Source organism: Apostichopus japonicus, chromosome 19, assembly GCF_037975245.1.
Source record: "Apostichopus japonicus isolate 1M-3 chromosome 19, ASM3797524v1, whole genome shotgun sequence".
Lineage (NCBI taxonomy): Eukaryota > Metazoa > Echinodermata > Holothuroidea > Aspidochirotida > Stichopodidae > Apostichopus > Apostichopus japonicus.
The window spans coordinates 28,592,444-28,614,671 of NC_092579.1; the positions used below are offsets into that span (position 1 = coordinate 28,592,444).

Sequence of the window (22,228 nt, forward strand, 5' to 3'; positions counted from 1 at the left end):
GATATACCAGTGGCTAAAGTTGATTATTTGAAGAAATTTCAAGGAATTTTTCTATAAATCCTCAAAGCATTTTGCGTGGCAAAGATACGATTTTGTAATATATCAAATTTAGTGATACTTTGTGAAAGCATGTGGCAACAGCTTGTTGTCATAGCAATGGATCTCAAATTATATTTGTGTAGCTTTATAACATTGCAAATATCTTATTCGCCTATAGGGAAGTAAATTATTTCTACAAAATGGAGAAAAATTGAAAAACAGTCAGTCAAAAATTACGACAGATTATGAGGTGATCAGCCTATATGAAATAAAGGTTCATCGTTTGATTGCCCAGCACTTCTTTTGCCTATATTAAGGGTCCACGTGGACATTTTACAGATTTAAAACTCTTTTCTTATTGTCGTATCGTGATGAATTTCTCTGTTTGGTACACATTTTATTTTGCTTGTAGGTTCACGGGCACCAAAAGACTATCATTCATTAACCTCATTCCACCCTCAGACCCCTTCCTTATAAATTGACCTGCTTTCAGTGGCGTAGCTAGGATTTTTTGAGTGGGGGGCCATGGGGGGGCTGTTCTTTCTAGTGGGGGGGCCGGAGGTTACTATCTAAGCGGAGCGCCACCATGGTTGGCGCGGAGCGTACAGAGAAAATTTGAGATTTCAGCACCCCCCAGATCGCAGGAGATGGAACCTGTGAGGCAAAATAGCAACCAAAAAGATGTGCAACTTTGGTGACAGAAATGCAAAAAAAGTTTTTTCTCTTTCATGCTGACTGGCCTTGCCAACGCAACCAGACTTTTAACTTGAGGGAAGTTGGCATCATTTGCAGGAATTTCAGAATTCCCAATATTTTATATCTCTACCAGTAGTGGAAAATCCTGTTTCGACAGTTTCGTGGCCATAAAAAAGTTGTTTCGTGGAATATTCAATGACATATATTCATTTGACTCGAGGCAATATATGAATACCTGCAGGGGGGCGGCGATCTGTTTCAAATATTGGGGGGGGGGGACATCTGCTTGGATGCAGGCGAATTACTGTCAAAGCGGAGCGCCACCATTGGTTGGCGCGCAGCGTACAAGAAAATTTCTGGTTTTGATAGCCCCCCAGATGACCGGAAATGGCACTTCTCGGGCTTGAAAATGACCAACCAGATGTACACTTTTGACTGAGAACCAAGTTTTTCCTAATAGTTTTTTTTTTTCATTCATAACCTTTTGTCAAGATTGTCACCAGTCACACATCATGTTCGACCTCATTGCATTTGTAGGTAATTCTACGTAACGCCCCACAATACCCGTCAGCCCCACTATTCAAGGTTTTAAGCCCATTATTTGTTCAGAATTTGAATAATAAATTCACTTCAAAACATACCCATAATGTTGCACTAAATTTCATCTATGGACAACCAATATGGAAAACCCCCCTCAACCACTAACAGACCGGTCAAAATTGCACGAGTATAGAGGGAAGTATACTATGATGAAGAATGTTGGTCAAGGAATTTTCGAAATTTCAGACACAGTTAAATTATTGGTGTACAAATATTAAAACCTCTTATAACGGCTACTATAAAACTTCGATATCATAGAAAATACCAAAAAAATATGCTCGAGGGGGAGGGCGGTCTCCACCCCTTCACCCCCCCTCCCTTGGCTACGCACCTGCGGTTAGAAATCTTGTAGGAAACAGGCCAAATGGAAACCCAGTGAACCCATATCGATGTGGATCCTATGTATGACTGTACGTACTTACACTCATACACAAGATGCAAACCAAATTTCATTACGGATGCGGTCCGTCTAGCTATTCATTTCGAGAAAAAAAAGTAAAAACTACTTTCGGTCATATATAGTAACAAATTGTGACACGGTTAGACAGGCGCTTTGCGAGGAATTTGGCAAGGGAGGGGCAAAGCTTGTACCCAGACTTTCTAAGCGTAGCGCCACCATAAGTTGGCGCGAAGCGCAAAAGAAAATTTTGGCCGAAAATGTCTCCCAGATCGCTGGAAATGGCACTTCCCAGGCCTTGTAAGTTGCATCTAAGCATTTTCTATTTTGATATTACTAGCGATATCATAAAAAAATACAAAACATATGCTTAAAAAAAAACTATGCCACCAAATATTGGGGGGGATATAAGATACTATATCCCCCCACCTAATATATTGGGGGGACATGTCCCCCCCGTCCCCCCCCCCCATGATCGCCGCCCATGAATACCTGATACCTCGGCTCAGTACAAACGGAGCCAATCTTTTGATAGATTGTTGCGCTAGGTGGAAGCACTGAACATATTTTCAGCAGATATCGCTATCACGCAGCACAACAAGGTTCGTGGTGTATGGTCGCAATCGTCGCATCGACCATTGCCATGCCATGCTGTGTGTCCATTCTCATGATTACTACAGATATTGTATTATTCTTATTCTGCCAGATGCAGACGAGAAAATTGTGTAACTCTATTTCCCAAATTATTGAACAAAAAATATTAGCGAATCGCACTGATGAGTGTTTTTTTTTACCCCATTCCCAGTGGGGGGGCCAGTGGGGGGGCCAGCCGATTTCATGGGGGGGCCTCGGCCCCCCCAGGCCCCCCCGTAGCTACGCCACTGCCTGCTTTCTTCCTTCCCTGCGCATAACATGGCCTCGAACAGCTACCCCCCCCCCCCCCCTCCACGTCAAAATTCTTGTTGAATACCTCCATTGTGATTTAGATATGAGAGGTCCAAATGTTGTTTGACGGAGTAAAGACCCCCTCACGAACAAAAGCTTAGTTATGCTTCTGATTTGTATCATACATTTTCAGCTCTAGCTCCCCCCCCCCCCCCTCCCCAAATTCGCTTCCAGGAATCTTGTTTTTTAAACGAGGGCAATGTGTTACATAACAAAGTCATCCTTTTTTTTCTTACGGTAATTCTCTTTTCATTAAACTCAACATCTTCGATATTTATGACATCAATAGTCATCAAACTGCAACATTTGTGTTCTAATTTTGCTATGGGGCTCAACCAAAATGTGTCAACCTCTTTTTTGGAGCCAATCGTTATTCAGTGCACAACACTACATTCAGCAACTCTCTCACCATCATTTAAACCAATTGAAATCCACTGAGCACTGTTTCAAAGGTCCTAAGATCTGGAACTATTTAGAGTGTGACCGTCTCAAATCTGTACATACCATGAAAATATGTCAAGGAGGAGGCGGGGAAGGAAGAGGGATGAAGAAGTAGTTGGGATATATATTTGTTTGAACTGAAAACGAAATGGCTAGTTGTAGGCCCTGTTTGGCCTTTCCCACTTTTGAAAACTCACAGACAACTTTACATGAAGGACAAGCTATTCTACACTTTGATGGAATAGTGAAGGTGATTTTGGTCTGTTAAAGTAGGAAGTTATGTTCGCATTTAGATTTATAAATATTTATGATATTTAATAAGGTGAAAAAACGTCATTATTCAACAACCTCAAAGTTTCAAACACATTTTGATGCAAAGATCAGAAATGTTGTAAGGCCTACCACACTCTTTAAAAAGATGGTTTGAGTTAAAATGAAAAATTATCCAAAATGAATTCTATTGGTGTGGGTAACATGTATTTAACATTTCAAGTTTTCTTGTAAAATTTAAAAAAAAAGCTACTCACAAGAAACACTAAAACAAATTGTAAAATTTGCCATAAATAATACATTAACAATGCATTCGAAATTTGTCAAGGATTAATATTGCTTGATTCCTTGCTTGGATTCTCTCCTTTTTGTGTAGACTTAAAAAAAAACTGGTAAATTTATTAAAATTTAATCAAGCTTTGAATTAATATTAATGCAAAGGCCTGTCCTGAGACATCGTCTATGCAGCCATAATAGTAACAGACTAAAATAAAAACTTAACACATATATGAAAAGGGGAATATTTGGAAATATTTACAAACCTGTTTGGTTGAAATGAGATATGATTTGTCCCAAAATGCATCCTTGTTTGCATATGGTTTATTTGAACTTTCCTTCTGACAATGGAGGGGGGGGGGTGGAGAACAGGGTGCGTAGCAACACCTTTCCTCTCACCCTTTTTGCAGAACACCCACCTTCTCCTGTGGCCAAACATAATATCTAACGTGTATAGCAGATTCCAGATCGTGTCCTCAGCATAAAAGCAGCAGGTTTTTCTGCGATAGGTGGAGCCCTCCTTTCTGCTCCATCACCCTGAATGGAGCATCTCAATCAACATCTCTAATTTATCTATTTTTCTAATTTATTCTAATTCTAATTTATTCTAATTCTAATTCTAATTTATCTATCTCTAAATTATAATCACATCATCAACTTTTGTAGTACTTGCAGTACCCTCCAAAGTCCTCCAGCTAACTGGTTGGAGCAAACATGTTAATATCTACTACCTTAAGATACAACATCACCAACCTGTTCTGTTACCTTGAGAACCTAAAGAGTCCTACCCTGCAGCTCCATACCCCTAACTGACTCGAGTTGATGTTCTATAACTTCTATTACCTATAAAGTTATACATGATATCCTTCATTCTTCTATGATATCTAAAGTAGGCTCAAGAGTTCTTCCTACTACTCAAGCTCCCTGACTAGAGCATATGAATCAACATTTGATATCTATTAAAACTAGATATGACATCATCAGGCTTCTGTAGGTCGTGCTGTACCCTCAGTAGCCTTTCTTGCTCCTCCAGGTCCCTGACTGGAGCATCCGATTCTACATTCTGCCATCTTTAAAATTAGATATGACATCATCAGGCTTCCGTGGTCCCAGAAGCACCCTCGAGAGTCCTTCCTGCTGCTCCAGCCCCTTGATTGGAGCCATTGGCAGCGATGGAGGCGGCTGTTATAGCATTAGGGACACCATGCCCAGAGGACAAGCAGTCATAGCCCAACTTCTTCATGTCCTTTGTAACGATGTTGAACTTCACCCTCAAATGACCTTGTGATCTGACCCTGGTCACTGCAAAGTGAGATGAGACAAATGAACTTTAGCTAATTACTGACAAAACTGAACATCTGGGACTTAGCTATGAGTGTGAGAGGCAATCGGTATGTATTACCAACAACAATGGAATTCTCTGAGGTTTGATGGGAAGAAGATAATTGGAAATTGGAAGGGGGAGTGGAGAGTGGATGGGAAAAAGAGTTATTTGGAAGAAATGCTTAGAAGGAGAGTCTGTGGGGAAAGAGTTATGTGGAAGAAAAAGCTTAGAAAGAAAGAAAAGAAAATGCTTAGAAAAAAAAGAACTATTTGGAAGAAATGCTTAGAAGGTACTGTCTAACAAAGAACATTCTGTCAATGTCTTTGTGTAGTAGTAATACAAAAACAACTATTTTTGGTGGTGGTTTGGGAGGATGGCTATGAAGCAACCACTTTCTATGCCAAAGTGTGATAGAACTTGATCAACTCGTTTGATGAAATTTTGGCTGGGGATTGAAATTTCATCTCCTGCACGATGCCCATAAGTGTTGACTTCTTCAAATACACCGACATATTGATGGCACTCTGCAGTGCGTAAAATAAAACCTAGTTTACTTTCATGAAAAAAAACCCACTCTGGCCAGCCAATGAATGTACTTACCCTCACGTCCTTCACCCCTGGCAACGACGTTCGTGTCCACATACTCCGGTCTTCTGCCCATAAACCATCTATATTGAATGGATATCGACATATTAACAAAAATCCTCATAAATAACAAATACTGTAAAAGGTCAATATAGACTGTTATTTACTATTAAACTAAATGGCTTTCTTTAGTTTTGGTTCACTGTGTTGTCTGAAACTTTGTCTGAAACTGAAACAAATGTATCTAATATTTCTGACATCCAGAGGAACACACGACCAAAATGCTTTCTCATGATTTGAAACTGCGCACTAATTTGCATATCTAAGTAAGATAAATTAATCAACCAGAAAAAATTTGATAAAAGCATCAATTAACAAATGCATAATCTTCAAAGGGTAAGAACTGAATGGAGGGGTGGGGCAAGGGAGGGGTGGGGGAAAGGGAGGGGTATGGGGAGAGGGAGGGTGTGTGAAATTCTACAATTAAGTCAATAAGAAGCATACCCATGAGTGTGATATTATTTAGGAATAAAGGCAAAAGGATATAAACCACTAAAGAATATAGTGATGGAATTTGGAAGGGATGTCACTGGAAGTCATTTGTAAGGGATGTCATTTCACAGAAATAGACTTAACGATGGTTGTTTTCTTCTTTCTTTGTGTTTATTCGCATGGAGGTCACTATAGGCTAAATGTTTAATATGTAGAGATGTCATGTAACTTTTCAGAAACAAATGCAGACACCTTCACACCAGAGGCACCTAGATCTAGCTCACTATGTATACATGGGAGAGCTGAGGTTTTAGTCAGTGGTGACACCAAGGTTGTGTAGGGGTGGTGGTGGGACGGGTGGTGGTGGCATAGGAGACATTTTCCCCAATCATCATGCTTGCCCCCTTCCCCGCCCACCCATCCCAGTCAGCTCTGGTAAAACAAAACTGAAGTCTGTGATGTATTTTCTCACATTCAAAAAATTTGCCTCTCAAACTGCTTGGCTACCACCCAACTTGCCCCATACCCACTCCCCCCCCCTCCCCCCACACTTCACCTCCACTGCTCTCCATTGGCAAAAATGAACTTAGACAGAATAGATATACAACTGACTGTATTGTACTTACCCAAGAAACTTTTGAAATCGGGATGAAGCCTCAGGAACAAACATTGGAATGATACAGGCATGGCTGCAAAGTAGACAACAAAATAAGCTTTAGTATGGAAGGCGAAAAAACAGGAAATATGGAAAAGAAAGCATTGATATAATATTAATGTTTAATAGTACAAATATGTGGAGATGAAGTAGATATCATTAATCCAAAACATACTACGCAACAATTTGGAAATGACTGTTTCTTTGGTTTTGGTTTATGACTTGCACGTTCCTTCCAATCTTCAATGCTCTAGATGTTGGAAGGTTTCTTTAAAGCGCATGTTTTTCACCATGTCTTTGGTATGTTTTGTAAACCTACTGCAACTTACTCCGAAATAAGATTACTAATAGACCAGACAAAGATATCCCTCTAGATTTGTTTCACCAAATGCATGTTTAAATTATCATTTTATTAATTCAAGCCATCCAAACACTTTTCACATCAGCATTATTCACATTTAAGAAGAAATGAACATTTCACTGTCTGTTTACTGCAGTATTCCTCAATTCTTCTCTTACGAGAGCATAGTGGCTAGATGGCTCAGGCAAACGACTTGCGATCTAAGGAATGCAGGTTCGAGTCCTGGCTAGATCGTTACAATGTGTCCTTGGGCAAGGCACTTGCAGTAATCTCCATTGCCTCTTTTCGACAGGGAGAGTCAATGGAGAACAGCGAGGAAACTTGTAAATATAGTTGCATGTACTGCTTTGTGGCTGCATCTTATGGGATGTCCCTCAGGGGGCACATAGTGTAGATGTGGCACACTATAGTGCCCTGGGTATGAACTGTTTGAGCTGTGCACACTTGGGGTGTGTGTGTGTAACAAGTTAACAATGATCAGTAGTTACTGTTGCAAAGTCATGTGAGGCCTTGGCCTTGATACAAGACTGTAACCATTCAACTTTAATGTTTTATGAAGGGTACTATCTATAGCTTCAACCTGTCTTCTTTACATCGTTTCATGTATATGTTACGACTGTCTGATACTATCATAGACTTACCCTCCTGGAGTTATCGGGATGTGCACAGCCCCATAGCCTCGAACCACTGCTGTTCCAAATGCATCAAGACCATAGACACTGACCACTAGTTGGGGCCCTGTTAATATTCAAACCAAGGAAATTTCAAATGTGAAAAATTAAAATGATACATAGGAATTGAATGCAAATTTCACCAGGACACTTAGAATATGTTCTTCTTTATTTAGTCAAAAATTATTGGGTTTCTTTCCCTAGACTATCCTTTCAACAAACATGTATGATTTATAACCTTCCAAAAAAAAACTTTGGTGCTTTCAAAAGTTTTGTAAGTCTTTGCAACAAGAGATTTTTGATTAGGAAAAATGAAAAAAAAAACTGCAACATGATATATATACTCACATCCATAGGGATTTGTACTTTTAAAAGTCACCTCTAGAGGAAAATTCCAGACAAAGTCCCGTTGTCCATATGTATTCCTTTTGCACACTTGGGAGATTCCCTCTTCTAGACCCTACAAAACAATGCAGAAATTTCCTTATATTAGTTAATTAAAATGCTGAAGGGGTGTAACGAAAAATAAATATTGACAATTCAAATTTTCAACAAAACATAAATACTGTAAGTCGATCATGTACATCATTTAGAAGGTCACAGATAGAAATGGAAATATCAAAGGCCAAGTTTCATACGCTACAGCTATGATGATAAACAATGTGTAGATCAAATAAAGCTGTTTCAGGATTTCAGGAAATAATTTAGTATTCAAATTTTGTATAGTATTTTAGAGCTCTGACCTCTGTCTGTTATGAAATACTATGGTTCCTGCATATTAAACAGGGTTGCACATCTTTGCACGGTCTGTACAAAGCAATTTATAACAGTTTGTATAGCATCTTGTTATGCAATATTGGACAGTTTTCACACTGTAAATCCCCTTTTTTTCAACCCTTAAGCAACAAAAAAAGTTATCATCACAATCTTGTGTACAGACCTAATTTATTCTAAAGATCCCTCATAATGCCCCATTTTCCAATCTATAATTTAATTTCTTAGTGGGGTGAAGACTCCCACACCAAACTACATGGAAACTGCCGGTTTCAATGACCCCCGGGCCAAGCCCCATCCTTTCTAAGATCCTGGATCCACCCCTGTGTTGGTTGCATTTCTAGTACAGATCAACTAACAGAAGAAACAAGCTTATTCAAGATCTAACCAACCAAAGAAAGGCTTAAACTTATACCTCCAGGAATCCATACTTATTTCATAAAAAAAATGAGCTACCATGTTACAAGGAACATGAGACATATTAGATAACCAACTGTTAAAGAAAGTTCATAATCACAATATAGAAACATCGCCATTTGATTCATAATTGTTTTCCAGAAGAATTATTAGATTTGTACTACTTCTTCCACACTCACTGATGTAACTGCCCAGTCTGGTCCAAAGGTATAGTTGTACTTCACGTATAAGTCATCAAATTCGGGGAACTGAAAAAGAAACAGAATACGCCCAAAGAGATAATATTTAAGATTTCAAAATACGTAGTCAGTTCTATGGATACATCTTGTGCAGGCTTAAACAAACTGTAAAACAAAATAAAATATTTGCTTGTTGCAATGCTGGAGTTGTGTTATACTAGTTTGTATCTTGACCCTTTTTATCACACATACATGTAATATGTATGTGTATTGCAAAGGGGGAGTTGGAATTAACAACCCTCGGGAGCAATTTCTGGTCACAAATAGGGCAGCCTGCCTTATTGTTTGAGATATTTAATCAAGATGGTGGTTTTTAAAGTGATCTTGTCTGCAATGTTATTACTACCAGTACTAGCCTCACACTAATACTACAGTACAGGGCTAAATAGCCAGATTGTAATTTATATGGTGAGGCTTATTCGCAGGGCAGCCCTGCGAATAGCCAGACACATAAACCTTATTCGCAGGGCAGCCCTGCGAATAGCCAGACACATACACCTTATTCGCAGGGCAGCCCTGCGAATAGCTGGACACAAACATCTTATTCGCAGGGCAGCCCTGCGAATAGCCGGACACAAACATCTTATTAGCAGGGCTGCCCTGCGAATAGCCGGACACAAGTATCTTATTCACAGGGCAGCCCTGCCAGCGAACAGCCGGACACAGACACCTTATTTGCAGGGCTGCCCTGTGAATAGCCAGAAACATAAACCTTATCCACAGGGCAGCCTTAGACTGGGTTAATGGGCTCAGTAACTTTGGGGCTATTCGAGTTTGCTTTTGAGCACCAGCTGGCTTTTTGAGAGTCTTAATTGGGAGGTCCTATATTTGGGGAATTTATTGGCCTTTGGGATTCCTATCTTAATGCTGTTAGGATTGGTTTTGGGAGCCCAGGGCCTTAAGATTGAACCAGTCTAGCATTAGTACCGACAACGAAAAAAAAATGTCATGCCTCATTTTCACCTTTGTTTTTGCAGAGTGACTGCTCATTTGCATTTAAAGGGGGGGGGTGTCACACCCTTGACCATATCGGCTTTCAGACAATGTCGGCTTTTGGGGAATCCCAAGATAAGCTCCCTTAAAATAAGCTTTTAAAATTGAACTGCTGGGGTTCCAAAAATTAGCATATGAAGTGGCTAAGACTATTTGGGCCCAAAAGGTTGGCTTTTTCAAGGCCCCTAAACTGACTGGTATCAATAGAAAACCGGCCTTCCAAGCCCCTCAAATAAGGATTAAGTAGCTACCTCTATTTTACGTTATTGGGCCATAAAGATTGGCATAATTGAGGACCCCAAAATTGACTTTTCAGAAGCCCTTTTTGCATCTCATAAATCTGGGAACTTGCAAAAGATTCAATCTCATGATTTGGGGCCAACTGTTCTATCCTTTCATATCTTTATTCACTGCCTACACCTAACGTTAGCAAGACTAGGCAGTGGCTAACCGTTGGTCAGTCCATTAAGCCTAGCCTAACAGTAACGCTTATGACATGTATTTTAGGCTATATATAGCCTACCTACGTTAGAACTTACGTACAGACTTAGGCCTGGGGCCTAGGCCCCTAGGGCTGAATCGTAAATTTAATGTGCGATGCAATTAAGTTCTTCTTATGTCAGTCGTTTCAAAAACCATATTTTTCTAATAATTCATGAAATTTAAAATATAGCATCTGTAACATGTAAAATGCAGAATCTGATTTTGTAAGCCTGAAACTGAAAGACATGAAAGAACTTCGGGTTTGCGCGCCGAGGTCAAATGAATGACGTCACATCAAAAATGATGTCATCGAAAGCCAATAATAAACCTATATCCAAAATCGTCACAGCCCTGCGAATAAGGTGTCTGTGTACGTTATTCGCCGGGCTGCCCTGCGAATAATCACTTCGAATTTATATTGGTTTAGTCTAAGCCTTAGGCCTGGTTACCACAATGAATGATTAAAAAAAAAAAAAGTAGCAGAACATTTGGTTTACAATGTGCCATAAAGGCTTAGTGCTATACGAGACTTTCCTTGATTAATACAAAGAAAGCGTAGTCTCACTTTGTTATTCTACGTTCTCGATATATCAACTTCGTTAGGCTGTGGTGTTTCGCGGAACTGTTACTTACGTAATATAATGTATGAACAGCTTTATGTCGGTAGAAACGACAGTTTTCCAAAATGTCAAGAAGTTCTACTTGTGGCCACAAAACAAATGCATTATTTAAAGCATAATCATCTTATAAACTAGTTAATATATTAAATTAACTGATTTCGCTTACATCACCAGTCTCAATCTGTCCATTTAACATTAACAAGAAAACGGACGGGTTGGACGCCATCTCCAAGGAAATATGTGAGTGGGTGTATGCCGTTATTATAGTACTACATATGCCCAATTTTCGTCTTTCACTCAATCATGCCTGTATACAGTAGTCAAAATTCGTAGCCCAAGTTATAATAAATGTTATCCTCCAGAACAGCCAATGTCGAACCTATCCTTTATTTCCTTCTGAAAAGTGATTTCCGCAGAAAGCCATAATGATACATGATATATGGTCACTAATTCACAAGTTACTAGGTAATTTTCGCTGTTTCTAATAATAAAACGAAAAAGTAGCACTTCATTTATACCTTTGGTGGATGACAGTTGCAATGTTTTGATGCATTGTAGACACAATAGGTGCCAAAGATGGATGGGTTTGTAATGTTTGTTACTTTGAAATGCTTCAACATTGATATTAACTTGCTGAAACAGTCATCACGGACTTAAGTTTTTTTTTAAATCGTTTTACGTGCAAAGTCAATGGGTGTAAAATTGGCAAAGTTGACTTGCTTGACGGGCCCCTTGCACCTTTAAAACAAGGGAATTAGCCCGGTGAGGGGGTTGAGATAAAATTCGAATACACCTTCTAAAATTTGTATGAATTTGGGGGCGAAAGGATGTCGCGTTTTCTCGTGGGGGCGGAAACCTTGTCAACTTTCTCAGTGATCACGGACTTTCGTTTTCGGTTTCGAAGAGATTTAGCACTCGAAAGCGCTATAGCCCCCTCTCACCTAGCAAGCAGACGACACTGCTTTTGAATTATGAAACGATATGACGTAACGCGTACGAACTATAGTCTAGTTACTGTTGGCAGCGAGAAACGTGTGGTACAGAAAGCCTACGTGACCGTCCTACGTACTTATTATTCACCTTCAACTTTCCAAGGTAACCGAAGTATAGTGGAAATAAACTTGGTCACCATTTTATCTCTTTAATTTAGAAGTAGGTCTACGTTAGTTATACTACATTGGTGGTTACCCCGGTTAATTGTTCAAGTGTCTTTTGCCTAGGTTAGGACATGGTCAGCAAGCCTAGGCTAGGCCTAGGCCCTAAGTTGGCTGGATGACTCTCACAATACTTGCTACAGCCTAGCCTAGTAGTAGTATAGTCAGTATTGCGAAGTTCGGCATACTGTTAAGTTCGGACACCCTAAGAAATACACGATTTCACCATGAAAACCTACAGGAAGAGCCAAATTTCACCAAAAAGTACGAAGCTACAGTTATTTTCTCCCCAAAATGACCCTTGTGCAAGAAATTACTTACATATTTGTCAATAAAATGACGAAGATCTATGAAGTCTGTTATAATTACTGAAAGAGCATTTGCGCCACCAATTTTATCACCAGCGCCACACTGTGGGTTGCGTGTCCGAACTTCGCAATACTCTAGCAAAGAAATACCAGTTCCACAATCACAAAGAATCTTCTTGGAAAACAACGTGAAATCAGTATGCAGGAAAGAAAGTTTGGCCGTGTATCGTACTATAACACAATTCTCCCACCATATGAAGTATATTTTCTGGTGATTTAGACCAGAAGATTTAGTTCTGGGGTGTTTTAAGTCTTAAGTGTCCGAACTTTGAAGTCACCATGCTACTTAATATTAACTGAGGGTGACTCGGTAAGCCAGAGCTTATCATCCCAGAGGCCCTCAGTTACAATGACAAAAAAAAGGAATTGAAGTAAAAATCACACAGTAAAACAAAATTTAAGACGGGCAGAAACACAAATAAAAGAAGCATATGAAAGAGTATAAAGAGCAGGTAGACATACCGACAAGAGAATAAAACAAAAGTAGGCCCTATATAGAACACACACAAAAAAATCCTGTAGGAAAGTAAACTATAAAAGGAGCATAGGAATGAAATGGAATAATAAAACAAATAATATATATATGTCTTTTAATGTTAAAGTGCGTAGCATGGTGGGCTGATAATTGACACACTTTAGTTAAGGATTTGAGCAACGATATCTATTAAGGAAAAATCCAAATCACTCAACTGTATGCATTTTTCATATGTGTAGCTCCTCAGAATGCAATGATCTCAAAAAATTTATTGTTCTGTTACTAGGCAACGTACAATTGAGTAGAATTTCACCACAATATGTCTGCCATGTCAAGTTCTTTCATACACCTAAATTGACACATTTGTCGAAAGCTAACTAGTAACTGTAACTTTTGTGTAAGTATACATCCACTGATTCTGGATGCTGTTTGCTATGCTCTGAGCCTCTAAGTTCAAGACAGGTCAGGTCCCAGAAAGTAGTGGTATCGTGTTGAGGTAATTTTAGTTATTTTTAGGCAGTGAGATTTCCAAATGCCAAAAATACATGCAAAACTGGGGGGAGAGTGTTGAAAGCTTAAAAAACCACATTTTGTTCAGCACATTCATGAAAGGGATTCAAACTCATGAAATATGTAACACTGCTTCGCTGTAAAAAGTTTAAGTTGCAAGCTGTATCATTGCTGAACTGAAGGTGCGTCAATTATGAAGCCTTTACTATATATGTAATTTCGACACCATCCTAATATGTTGAATAGGTTCGTAGAGCTATCATCATATATGATGTATAGATCTACTATATATATTCCTAGTAGCACTCGTTTGAAATTTCTCTATTCTGTTAATATTTTCTTAAGAACATGATCCCTGTATCAGGTTACAATAATCGAAGAAAGGTACAATGTACCCATTGAAATATGTAGTATTATACTCTTGTAGGTAGGTCAATGATTCTTCTAGAAATGTTTCTTTTACGAAAAAGTATGCTTTAAAAATTCTGAATACAGAGAACATTGACACTTACAGTAAGCAAATATTCCAATGTATCAAATTTCTAGGATAAATGAACAAAAACAATAAAAACCCTTACAGAATTGAAACATTTGGAAAATATATGTACCATGATGACATCACAGACCACCTACCGTGGATGGTGATGCACTCTCTGGAAGAGTCGAGGGTTTGAGCGGGTCAAAGTTAGTTACTGTACATTTAACACAACCATATCTTGAGATTAATTGGTACAATTAACTGTGGAATGTATTTAACCTCTAAGGCAAGTGTTCCATCTTCTGCTATGGGAATATCCCATTTAGGAAATGATGAGTAGGACTGATTATGGAACCTGAAGGAAGTGATGACATCAATCCCTGTTTGAGAGATTCACAAGGCACAGTGGCTTTATATGAATGCCATTAAATGCAAAGAAACGATAGCCATAGACAGGGCTAGATGACTGGGCTTGTACGACTCAGGACTTCTATTCCTAGGGTCATCTGTTCGAACATTGTTCTGGCTCAAATAATGAATTCCTTCGCCCTGATTATTGAATTGTTGACTAGTCCACGTACCTTGATAATTCAACCGAGGGTATGCTACAACCCTGACATCTCAAAAAATGCCTCTATTTGATTGGGGGGGGGGGGGGGAGATACTCATTGTCATTATTCATTCATCTTTATCACATGAATAAATTTTTAAGTCATGATAATAGTTGAACTTTTTCTGGGTGTCCTTGGTAGCTTTTACAGTGTTTTCATTTTTTCCTTCCTTCTTTTTTCTTCATGTTAAGTTCTAAGTGACTAGATTAAACTTCAGTATGAAGGGTCATAATTTAGGGTTCACATTTTGTGAACTTTGACTGCTCTGAATTTTGTCACTTATAAAGTCAAATACAACTGTTCATGTGTACAAAGCTGATGTAGCCTAGGCCTAGGGTTCTTAGAACTTGTATAGCAATTTTACTATTTTGCATAGCTTTTTGACCGATTAACATAGTATTTTGCTATGCAATACTGAATAAATCATTCCCTGCCTCCATCAGAGTTGAGGATATTGGTAGTGGCATGATTAATTAAAGACAAGTAACAAATGCATGTCGAACAATAAATTACAACAAAACAGAGTATGGTACTTAATAAGCCAGTATTAGTAGGATGTTCTGGCTTTTGTAGGATTAGTAGGATGACTGTTTCTCAGTACTTAAGCCAGTATTAGTAGGATGTTTTGGATTAGTAGGATTAGTAGGATGACTGTTTCTCAGTTTTTAAGCCAGTGTTAGTAAGATGTGACTCCTTTGTTTCTGTTTCTCAGTATATTTGTGTTAATCTCTACAGTACTGTAGCTTTGCCATTTATGTTGGTCATTGGAAATCTATATAACTACTGAGTCATCATAATTAATATCAATATCTGAGTGCATACATAGATCTACACAAAGTAAAGCAACCAAAACCCACACACTCCTCTGCATGAATTATACTGGTGGGGTTATAAAATATATATTGTAATAATTATTGCCTTGTGTAATAGCTGTGTGAACAACAGAACTAATAAGCAATATTTAGAGTTTGACAGGAGCTGTTACGTTTAATTGTCTTTGAAGGCAGTACTTTACTTTCTGTAAGCAGCCACATGTGTACGTGGGAGAAGCCAAATACCTTGTATCTTACACTTCTTATTTCTGTTTAAAAGAAAAAGTATTTATCTTTTTGGACATAGGCTACTTGAAGAGGGGCTAAAAATATGGATGGAGATAAAAATGACCAGTCCACTGTCAAAGCAGCTGTCATTGGAGGAGGATTGGTAAGTTTTATTTGAATCCAAACAAAGGGTCTCAACAATTATAGCAAATGGTCAGATTTTTCATATTGAAAATCCAACATGTCATCTGATCCTTTTTCCCATGGCAAGTAATAGAGGACTGTGTGATGCAAAGGTAAAATGGTCACAGGTTGCAAATACAGTATGTGACACAATCTCCAAACTTGACAGGTTTAGAGTGTCTATTCACGTGGTGTACTGCACAGTTGGTTGTATCCACAGGGTGATATAAACTGAGCAATGCAGTCATTGCTGAGTATTCACTTGATATTCACAACTGTACTAGTAACATTGGTCTAATTATTCCATAGCTAATCACAATAGAAATTTATTTTGTATTACAACAACCCGCCACAGTACTTAGAATTGTAAATTACTCCTCAACAATTAAGTACTGCTTCACCTTGTGGCAGCCCCGGAAAAGAGCAACCCAAATTTGTCTTACTGTAGGCAGCGATTATTTATACCTTCCTGGGTGTAACACTGATCAGACAATAGGAGAGCCATTTGTTAAGTCTTCTGTTCTGTTTCTCTTTATCAGCATGCAACAGCTTGATATTAAAACTATTCCATGTTTATAATTTTACCACAAAAAGCCCTTCATTAAATAACTGAAGAATTTGGTTTGTACTTTGCTACTGAAAAAAAACTTAGGTGGTAGTTTAATAGTTATTGTGAGGTAAAAAATAAAGATGTATCCAGCGTGTAAAGGTGTTCTGTATGTGTGTTAGAAGATGATGTAACTGTGCACACATATGATAGGTCAATGTGCCATCGTCTTTCTAAGTTGGAAACCTGTCTGAAAGCTTGACCATGCAAACTACAGTAGAAGCCTTAACTTAACTTTGTGTTTCAATAATACAATAACAGGTAGGCTCCACTCATCGTGAATGTTTGTTGCATTGACTGAGTATTCTATGGTCGCAGTTTCACCAGTATTACTGTACCAACGTTTCAAAATTTAGAAACTTGTAGTTGATCAAACTTGGGCAAGCTGGCAGTGTTGGATCATATTTTGTCGTCCAAAAGAGAGAAATAATCTTAATTAAGAAATGATTACTATGATTCCCTTGCTGAAAAAATGATTTGTTTTCTATATATTGATTAATTTGGGTTTGCAAAAATTGCCACAGTTCTGGGTCAACCTCATTTTATTTAAAAAATAGAACCACAGCGTTTATTAACTATACATGTCAATTTTGTCAAAGGTTCTATTTTGTCTTGATAAAGTTTGCTTTGAAGTTGTTGATTAAGTACTAGTTGATGACATTCACTATCATGCTTTACTGTAAGTACAATTACTATATACTGTACAAACACTATATGTATATTAAGAACCTAATCAAGATCTGATGCCATCTAACATGGCATTGTACCATATGATTTATGTCTTGATAAGATTACAATATCAAGCTCAAGATCTGTGAAAGACTTTAATGCAGAACTGTCTGATCAATACTGTTAGTTTACATCATACAGTATGCTGAGTAATATTGATGCACCAATATGCACTGCAGGAGTAGTAGTCCAGAAAGCAAACCTCCTGTAAACCCCTACCTGTCACCCAGTCCTTCCTTCCCCTCCTCTGCCTTATGCAGAAAAAGATGAAAAAGAACAGTAATGAACAATATTTTGAAACCTTAGTTTATGATAATTGCTTCTCATGTATGCAGAGCTATTTCAGTTTCTTCCCCAAAAGAAAGGTAAAACTCCCAAGCTCTTTATTCCCTAAACCTTGTGAGACTTTAAAGCCAGCTGGAGGAAAAAAAAAATACACTGCAGCTTAACACACCCTCACATCCTCAAATTGTCCAGAGCATGTCTTTACCAAGAAGTACATTGGAGAGGACATCCATGTAAGAAAAACAGGGGGTCGTAATGAAGTAGTCTTAATTTAGGCCAATTACACCGAGATCTTTCCTAGCTCTTTGCATATTATGGTTGACTTTATAAATGGAATGGTTTCTATCATCATAAAACTGTCCAAATATTGTGGCAAATTTTTCACCATTTTTTTCCTACCCTTCTTCTGTCTTTTCACCTTGATTATTTAGGTTGGTGCCCTCCAGGCATGCTACCTGGCCAAAAGAGGTTTCCAAGTTGATCTCTACGAAGGAAGGCAAGGTAAGTGATATAATCCATTAATCCTCTGTCTTTTTGTTTTCTTCATTTGTCTTATACGTCACTGGTCACCTTAATTAAGTGGAAAATCGATGATAAAATGTCATTAATATTTGAAGGAGAGAGAGATGAGAGGAGCAGGGACATATTTGTTTTGTTTTTATATTTCTTGCCTTGCGTGTATATCGACCTTGGTAAGTAGAAGAAACCTCAACATAATCTCACCCCACTGGCATGATTTTTTTAATTGATATATTATATAAATTATGCAAATAACATTTGGTCAATGTTAGGTCAAATGTATTTTGATGATAGAGATATTTGAAAGCAGTGTGAATATGTTTTTTTTTTTATCCGCAATAACCTAAAACGCTCAATTAGAAATGAATACTTCATAATTCTGTTTTTGACAAATTTGGAAATGATTGTAAAATTTAAGCACATAGAGTCAATATGCAAATTGACAGAAGTCTATTTCTGTTGATGTTTGAGAAAATAACTTTTAAAGTTCAAGTTTTTTGCAAGGTTTTTATTCCAGACACCAAGTGGTCCTTTGTTTTTTGAATGGTTCAACTTTTAAAATATTAAGACACTCTGATGATAGTAATATTTAACCTGTTGTTTCTCTCCCTCTCTCTAATGACAGATATTAGAACTGTGGAAGAGGCCAAAGGTCGTAGCATCAATTTAGCTCTGTCGGTGCGAGGAAGAGCTGCCCTGCATCATGTTGGCTTGGAAGAAGAGGTATTTTAGAGACTTGAAGAAAAAAAATTCTTCTTCTGTTTCTGGTTTCAGTCGTGAAACACAAAAACTCAGTAATGTACCCTTCAATATTCGGTGGCATATATGTAAATGGTTTGGAATTGTAGATGGCAGATTCAGTCAATTTCATCATCCTAGCGTGATTGATATGGCAAAGAGCAATGGTTTTTAATTTAAGACTGGACCCTGGTTCCTTTGTGTGGTATGGATTAATACTCTTCCCTTTAGAGTGGTTGAATGCCATGATAGCCAAAATTACTGTACTTTTCAGGACTATTAAAGTTGAATATTTACTAAAGGCAAATATATTATAACCCTGCTTTCGATCGGTTTACCTGAGACACTATGCAAATAAGACATGTAAGACACTTACAGGTACTGTTGCTAATGTTGGTTGGCGTAGTTAACGATAACTTGTTGGAAGGTAGGTGTTTACTATGTTAAAGACCTTGTCATGCTCAAAACCCTGCAGATCACAGCAGCAGGCATCCCGATGAGAGCAAGAAGGATACACAACAGAGCGGGCGGGCTTCACAACCAACCATACGATAAAGACGGTCAGGTATATCAATATTAATAACAATATTTATAATCTCATTGTATACAGCAATTTGAGTCAACAAGATCCAATGTCTATTTGACATATAAAGCTTAAAGCAGGAGTTATGCTAAGATGCAGGCGTATTAATCACAGTAAGAAACCTTATGTTAAACATTTATGATTAATGACTAAAAGAGTAGAGTAAAGTTTAGGCTAGACATTACGGTATGATGCTTACTTGCTAAGGGCGAAAAGAGTTTGAAAAGTTTAGGCTAGACATTACGATATGCTGCTTAATACTTGCTATACTGTTTATTTCTATTGGTTCACCCCAAAGCTCCTAAATGTTTTTATTCCCAAATTTTCCACCAAAAAAAAGACAAGAAACATGCATTGTACATTACAAGATGTTTTCCTGAAATTCATTCCAAACCTTGTACGATATTTTCAATAACCCTGTGCCAGTTCATAGCGTTTCGTCCAGGCCATGTGACCTCAAATATCACAATTTTGTGGGAATACCGTCAAACATGGACTCAAAATAGGCTTCCCTGGTTTTTACCATGGACCACATCTACAACACTTGTGGAACAATTTATCCGGTATCACATTGAAAAAGGTTTTGCAGAATAGGAGAATTGTTATACAGTGCAATGATGTATAGCAGTTTTGTACACAGGAAGCTTAGTATTTTAGTTACTTTGAAACTGCAAAGAGCCTGCACAACTGCTATGTGCATAAATATTTGCGTACTAAATTATTCATTCCCAAAAATAGGAGCGCCTGTTCTTCCATTTTAGTAATTGAGAGAAGGTCTCTTTTTCTCTTAACGACATAATATACAGTTGATTGCTTTTGGTATGGATGCATACTAGGCATGTGTTACAAAGGCACACATTAGATAATAATGTAGCTAACATAAATGATTCCTCCGTTTAAATACACCTTATTTCTAGAGATAGGTTTTTTAAGAAGATATATTTGGGGTTAAAGATTGGAATTTTTATTCTTAATAATGTTCTCCATTTCATTGTTTCTGTTCCATTCCGTACATAGTACACTTTTTATTTTTTTTTACATTTTGAGTTTTCACAAGAAAAAAAAAAAAGTTGTTACTCCTCAACTTTTTTTATCAAAACAAAAGGTAAGTTAAACTTGTTACCAGAATGACATGCAAAGTGCAGGTTGAACCTCTGAAGAAGTTCACCACTTGTTATACTGCACTATGAAAAATATTTGTGTATCTTTTTTTTCTGTTGTTAAAACAGGCCATCTTCTCTGTGAGCAGAAGAAATTTGAATGAAAAATTATTGACAAGTAAGTAGATTTATTTTCCTGTTTATTAATAGTCAATGTTTATTAATAGTCAATGTTCTCCTTTCACACCAATTGTTTCCAATGCTATCAATATACCTAGAAACGTAAAAAAAAGTTTAGCAGATTAAAAATTCCATTAGCATTGAAATAAAACATTACATTAGATTGTTCCATGAAGCAAGAAACATGCAGAAGGTATTACAATAAAAAGCTTGATTGTGTGACAAAGTAAGTGTCATTTATCAGAAATATTTCAAACTGATAAGATATTTAGTAGATGTTGTGTAGGTTAAATTTTAGGAAAAAATTTACTAATTGAACTTTGCATAGCAATTTTTCTTTTCTTTTTTGGGGGGGGGGGGGGAAGGGTCGTAAAGTCTTGAAAGAGATTCTGTATACAAAAACATTAAGGATTCGCCGCATTTGTGTAGCAGTTTTGACCATGTTGTTAAGCTGTTTGCCTTACAATACCAGATGAATTTATATAAATTCAGTTCAATTTAATTCAACTGAAAGATGAATATGGTTTACTTGACAAAATGTCTATAAAATTTGCCATGTGTAGCAGGTTTGACGATGTTACAAGCTGTTTGCCATGCAGAACCAAATAAATTGAATTAATTCTATTCAATATTCAGGAAGATTAAACAACAAGTGTTATTAAGTAATTTTGTCATAGATTCTTTCAGGGAAAAAGTTTAAATGGTCATTTATAAAACATCTGTGGGCTACATCTTTTCTCTTTAATACACCTCTCATCTCTTGTTTTTTGTTTTTCTCCCTTCATAAATACAGAAGCTGAGTCCTTTCCCAATGTGAAGCTCCACTTTCAACACAGACTAGTCAGAGCTGATCTAGACAAAGGAGAGCTACAATTTACCACGTAAGAGGGAGGACAAACTTCTTGAACAAAACTTGTTATTATTATTATTATTTTATCATGATTATTATTATTATTTTATTATCTGGAGGATGTTGGGAGGAAGAGAAAGGGTAGGATGTATTTCTTTTCATGAGTTTGCCATCTTAATAACGAAGTGTACATCTCAATGCCAATGACTAGTAGCTTCGAACAAGTGAGATTGGTGGGCACAGAAGAGAAATCTCTCAAATTGGTAAAAGACCAACTAAACATGAACCGATAAAGGAAAAAGAGTTGCTTGATTGTGTTGAAAATTTGTGAAATGCAAATGTTAATATATTTTGTAACTCTTTACATGTGATAATTGGAGGAAAGGGTCAGATTATATCACATTTGGTTCAATGTTTCAGAGCAGGGATGAGCACAAAATTGATCTTGCTGGGCAAACTCGAATTTCCCAAAGTAGACCTGCAGATATGTAGTATACTTTTCTTTGCCGGAGGGTTCTGCAGGCCACATGCATAGCGTTT

At 37.6% G+C, this 22,228-nt stretch overlaps 2 protein-coding genes across 5 annotated transcripts in view; one reads left to right on the top strand and one right to left on the bottom strand.

The window, feature by feature from the left end:
* Positions 1-4,292: 4,292 nt before the first annotated feature.
* On the bottom strand, positions 4,293-11,573 carry LOC139959342 (B9 domain-containing protein 1-like). Its single transcript, XM_071956832.1, has 7 exons — positions 11,445-11,573; positions 9,123-9,191; positions 8,101-8,212; positions 7,723-7,819; positions 6,692-6,754; positions 5,589-5,656; positions 4,293-4,966 (listed from the first exon to the last, which is right to left on the bottom strand). Exons 1-7 carry the CDS (start codon positions 11,502-11,504, stop codon positions 4,758-4,760), a joined length of 678 nt encoding a protein of 225 aa, XP_071812933.1. The 5' UTR covers positions 11,505-11,573; the 3' UTR covers positions 4,293-4,757.
* Positions 11,574-12,223: 650 nt separating this feature from the next.
* Positions 12,224-22,228, top strand: part of LOC139959340 (kynurenine 3-monooxygenase-like) — a 108,950-nt gene continuing 98,945 nt past the window's right edge. For 3 of the 4 annotated variants that reach the window (XR_011789989.1, XR_011789990.1, XM_071956829.1), the window contains exons 1-7: positions 12,224-12,373; positions 15,994-16,077; positions 18,150-18,219; positions 18,863-18,960; positions 19,451-19,540; positions 20,788-20,836; positions 21,632-21,719. Coding sequence is in view for 2 of the 4 variants with exons in the window: in XM_071956829.1 (XP_071812930.1) it covers positions 16,018-16,077; positions 18,150-18,219; positions 18,863-18,960; positions 19,451-19,540; positions 20,788-20,836; positions 21,632-21,719 (455 nt within the window). In the remaining 2 variants the exon portion in view is untranslated. Of the gene's footprint in view, positions 12,431-15,993; positions 16,078-18,149; positions 18,220-18,862; positions 18,961-19,450; positions 19,541-20,787; positions 20,837-21,631; positions 21,720-22,228 lie in introns of all 4 variants that reach the window. The other variant, XM_071956830.1, reaches the window with a different exon arrangement.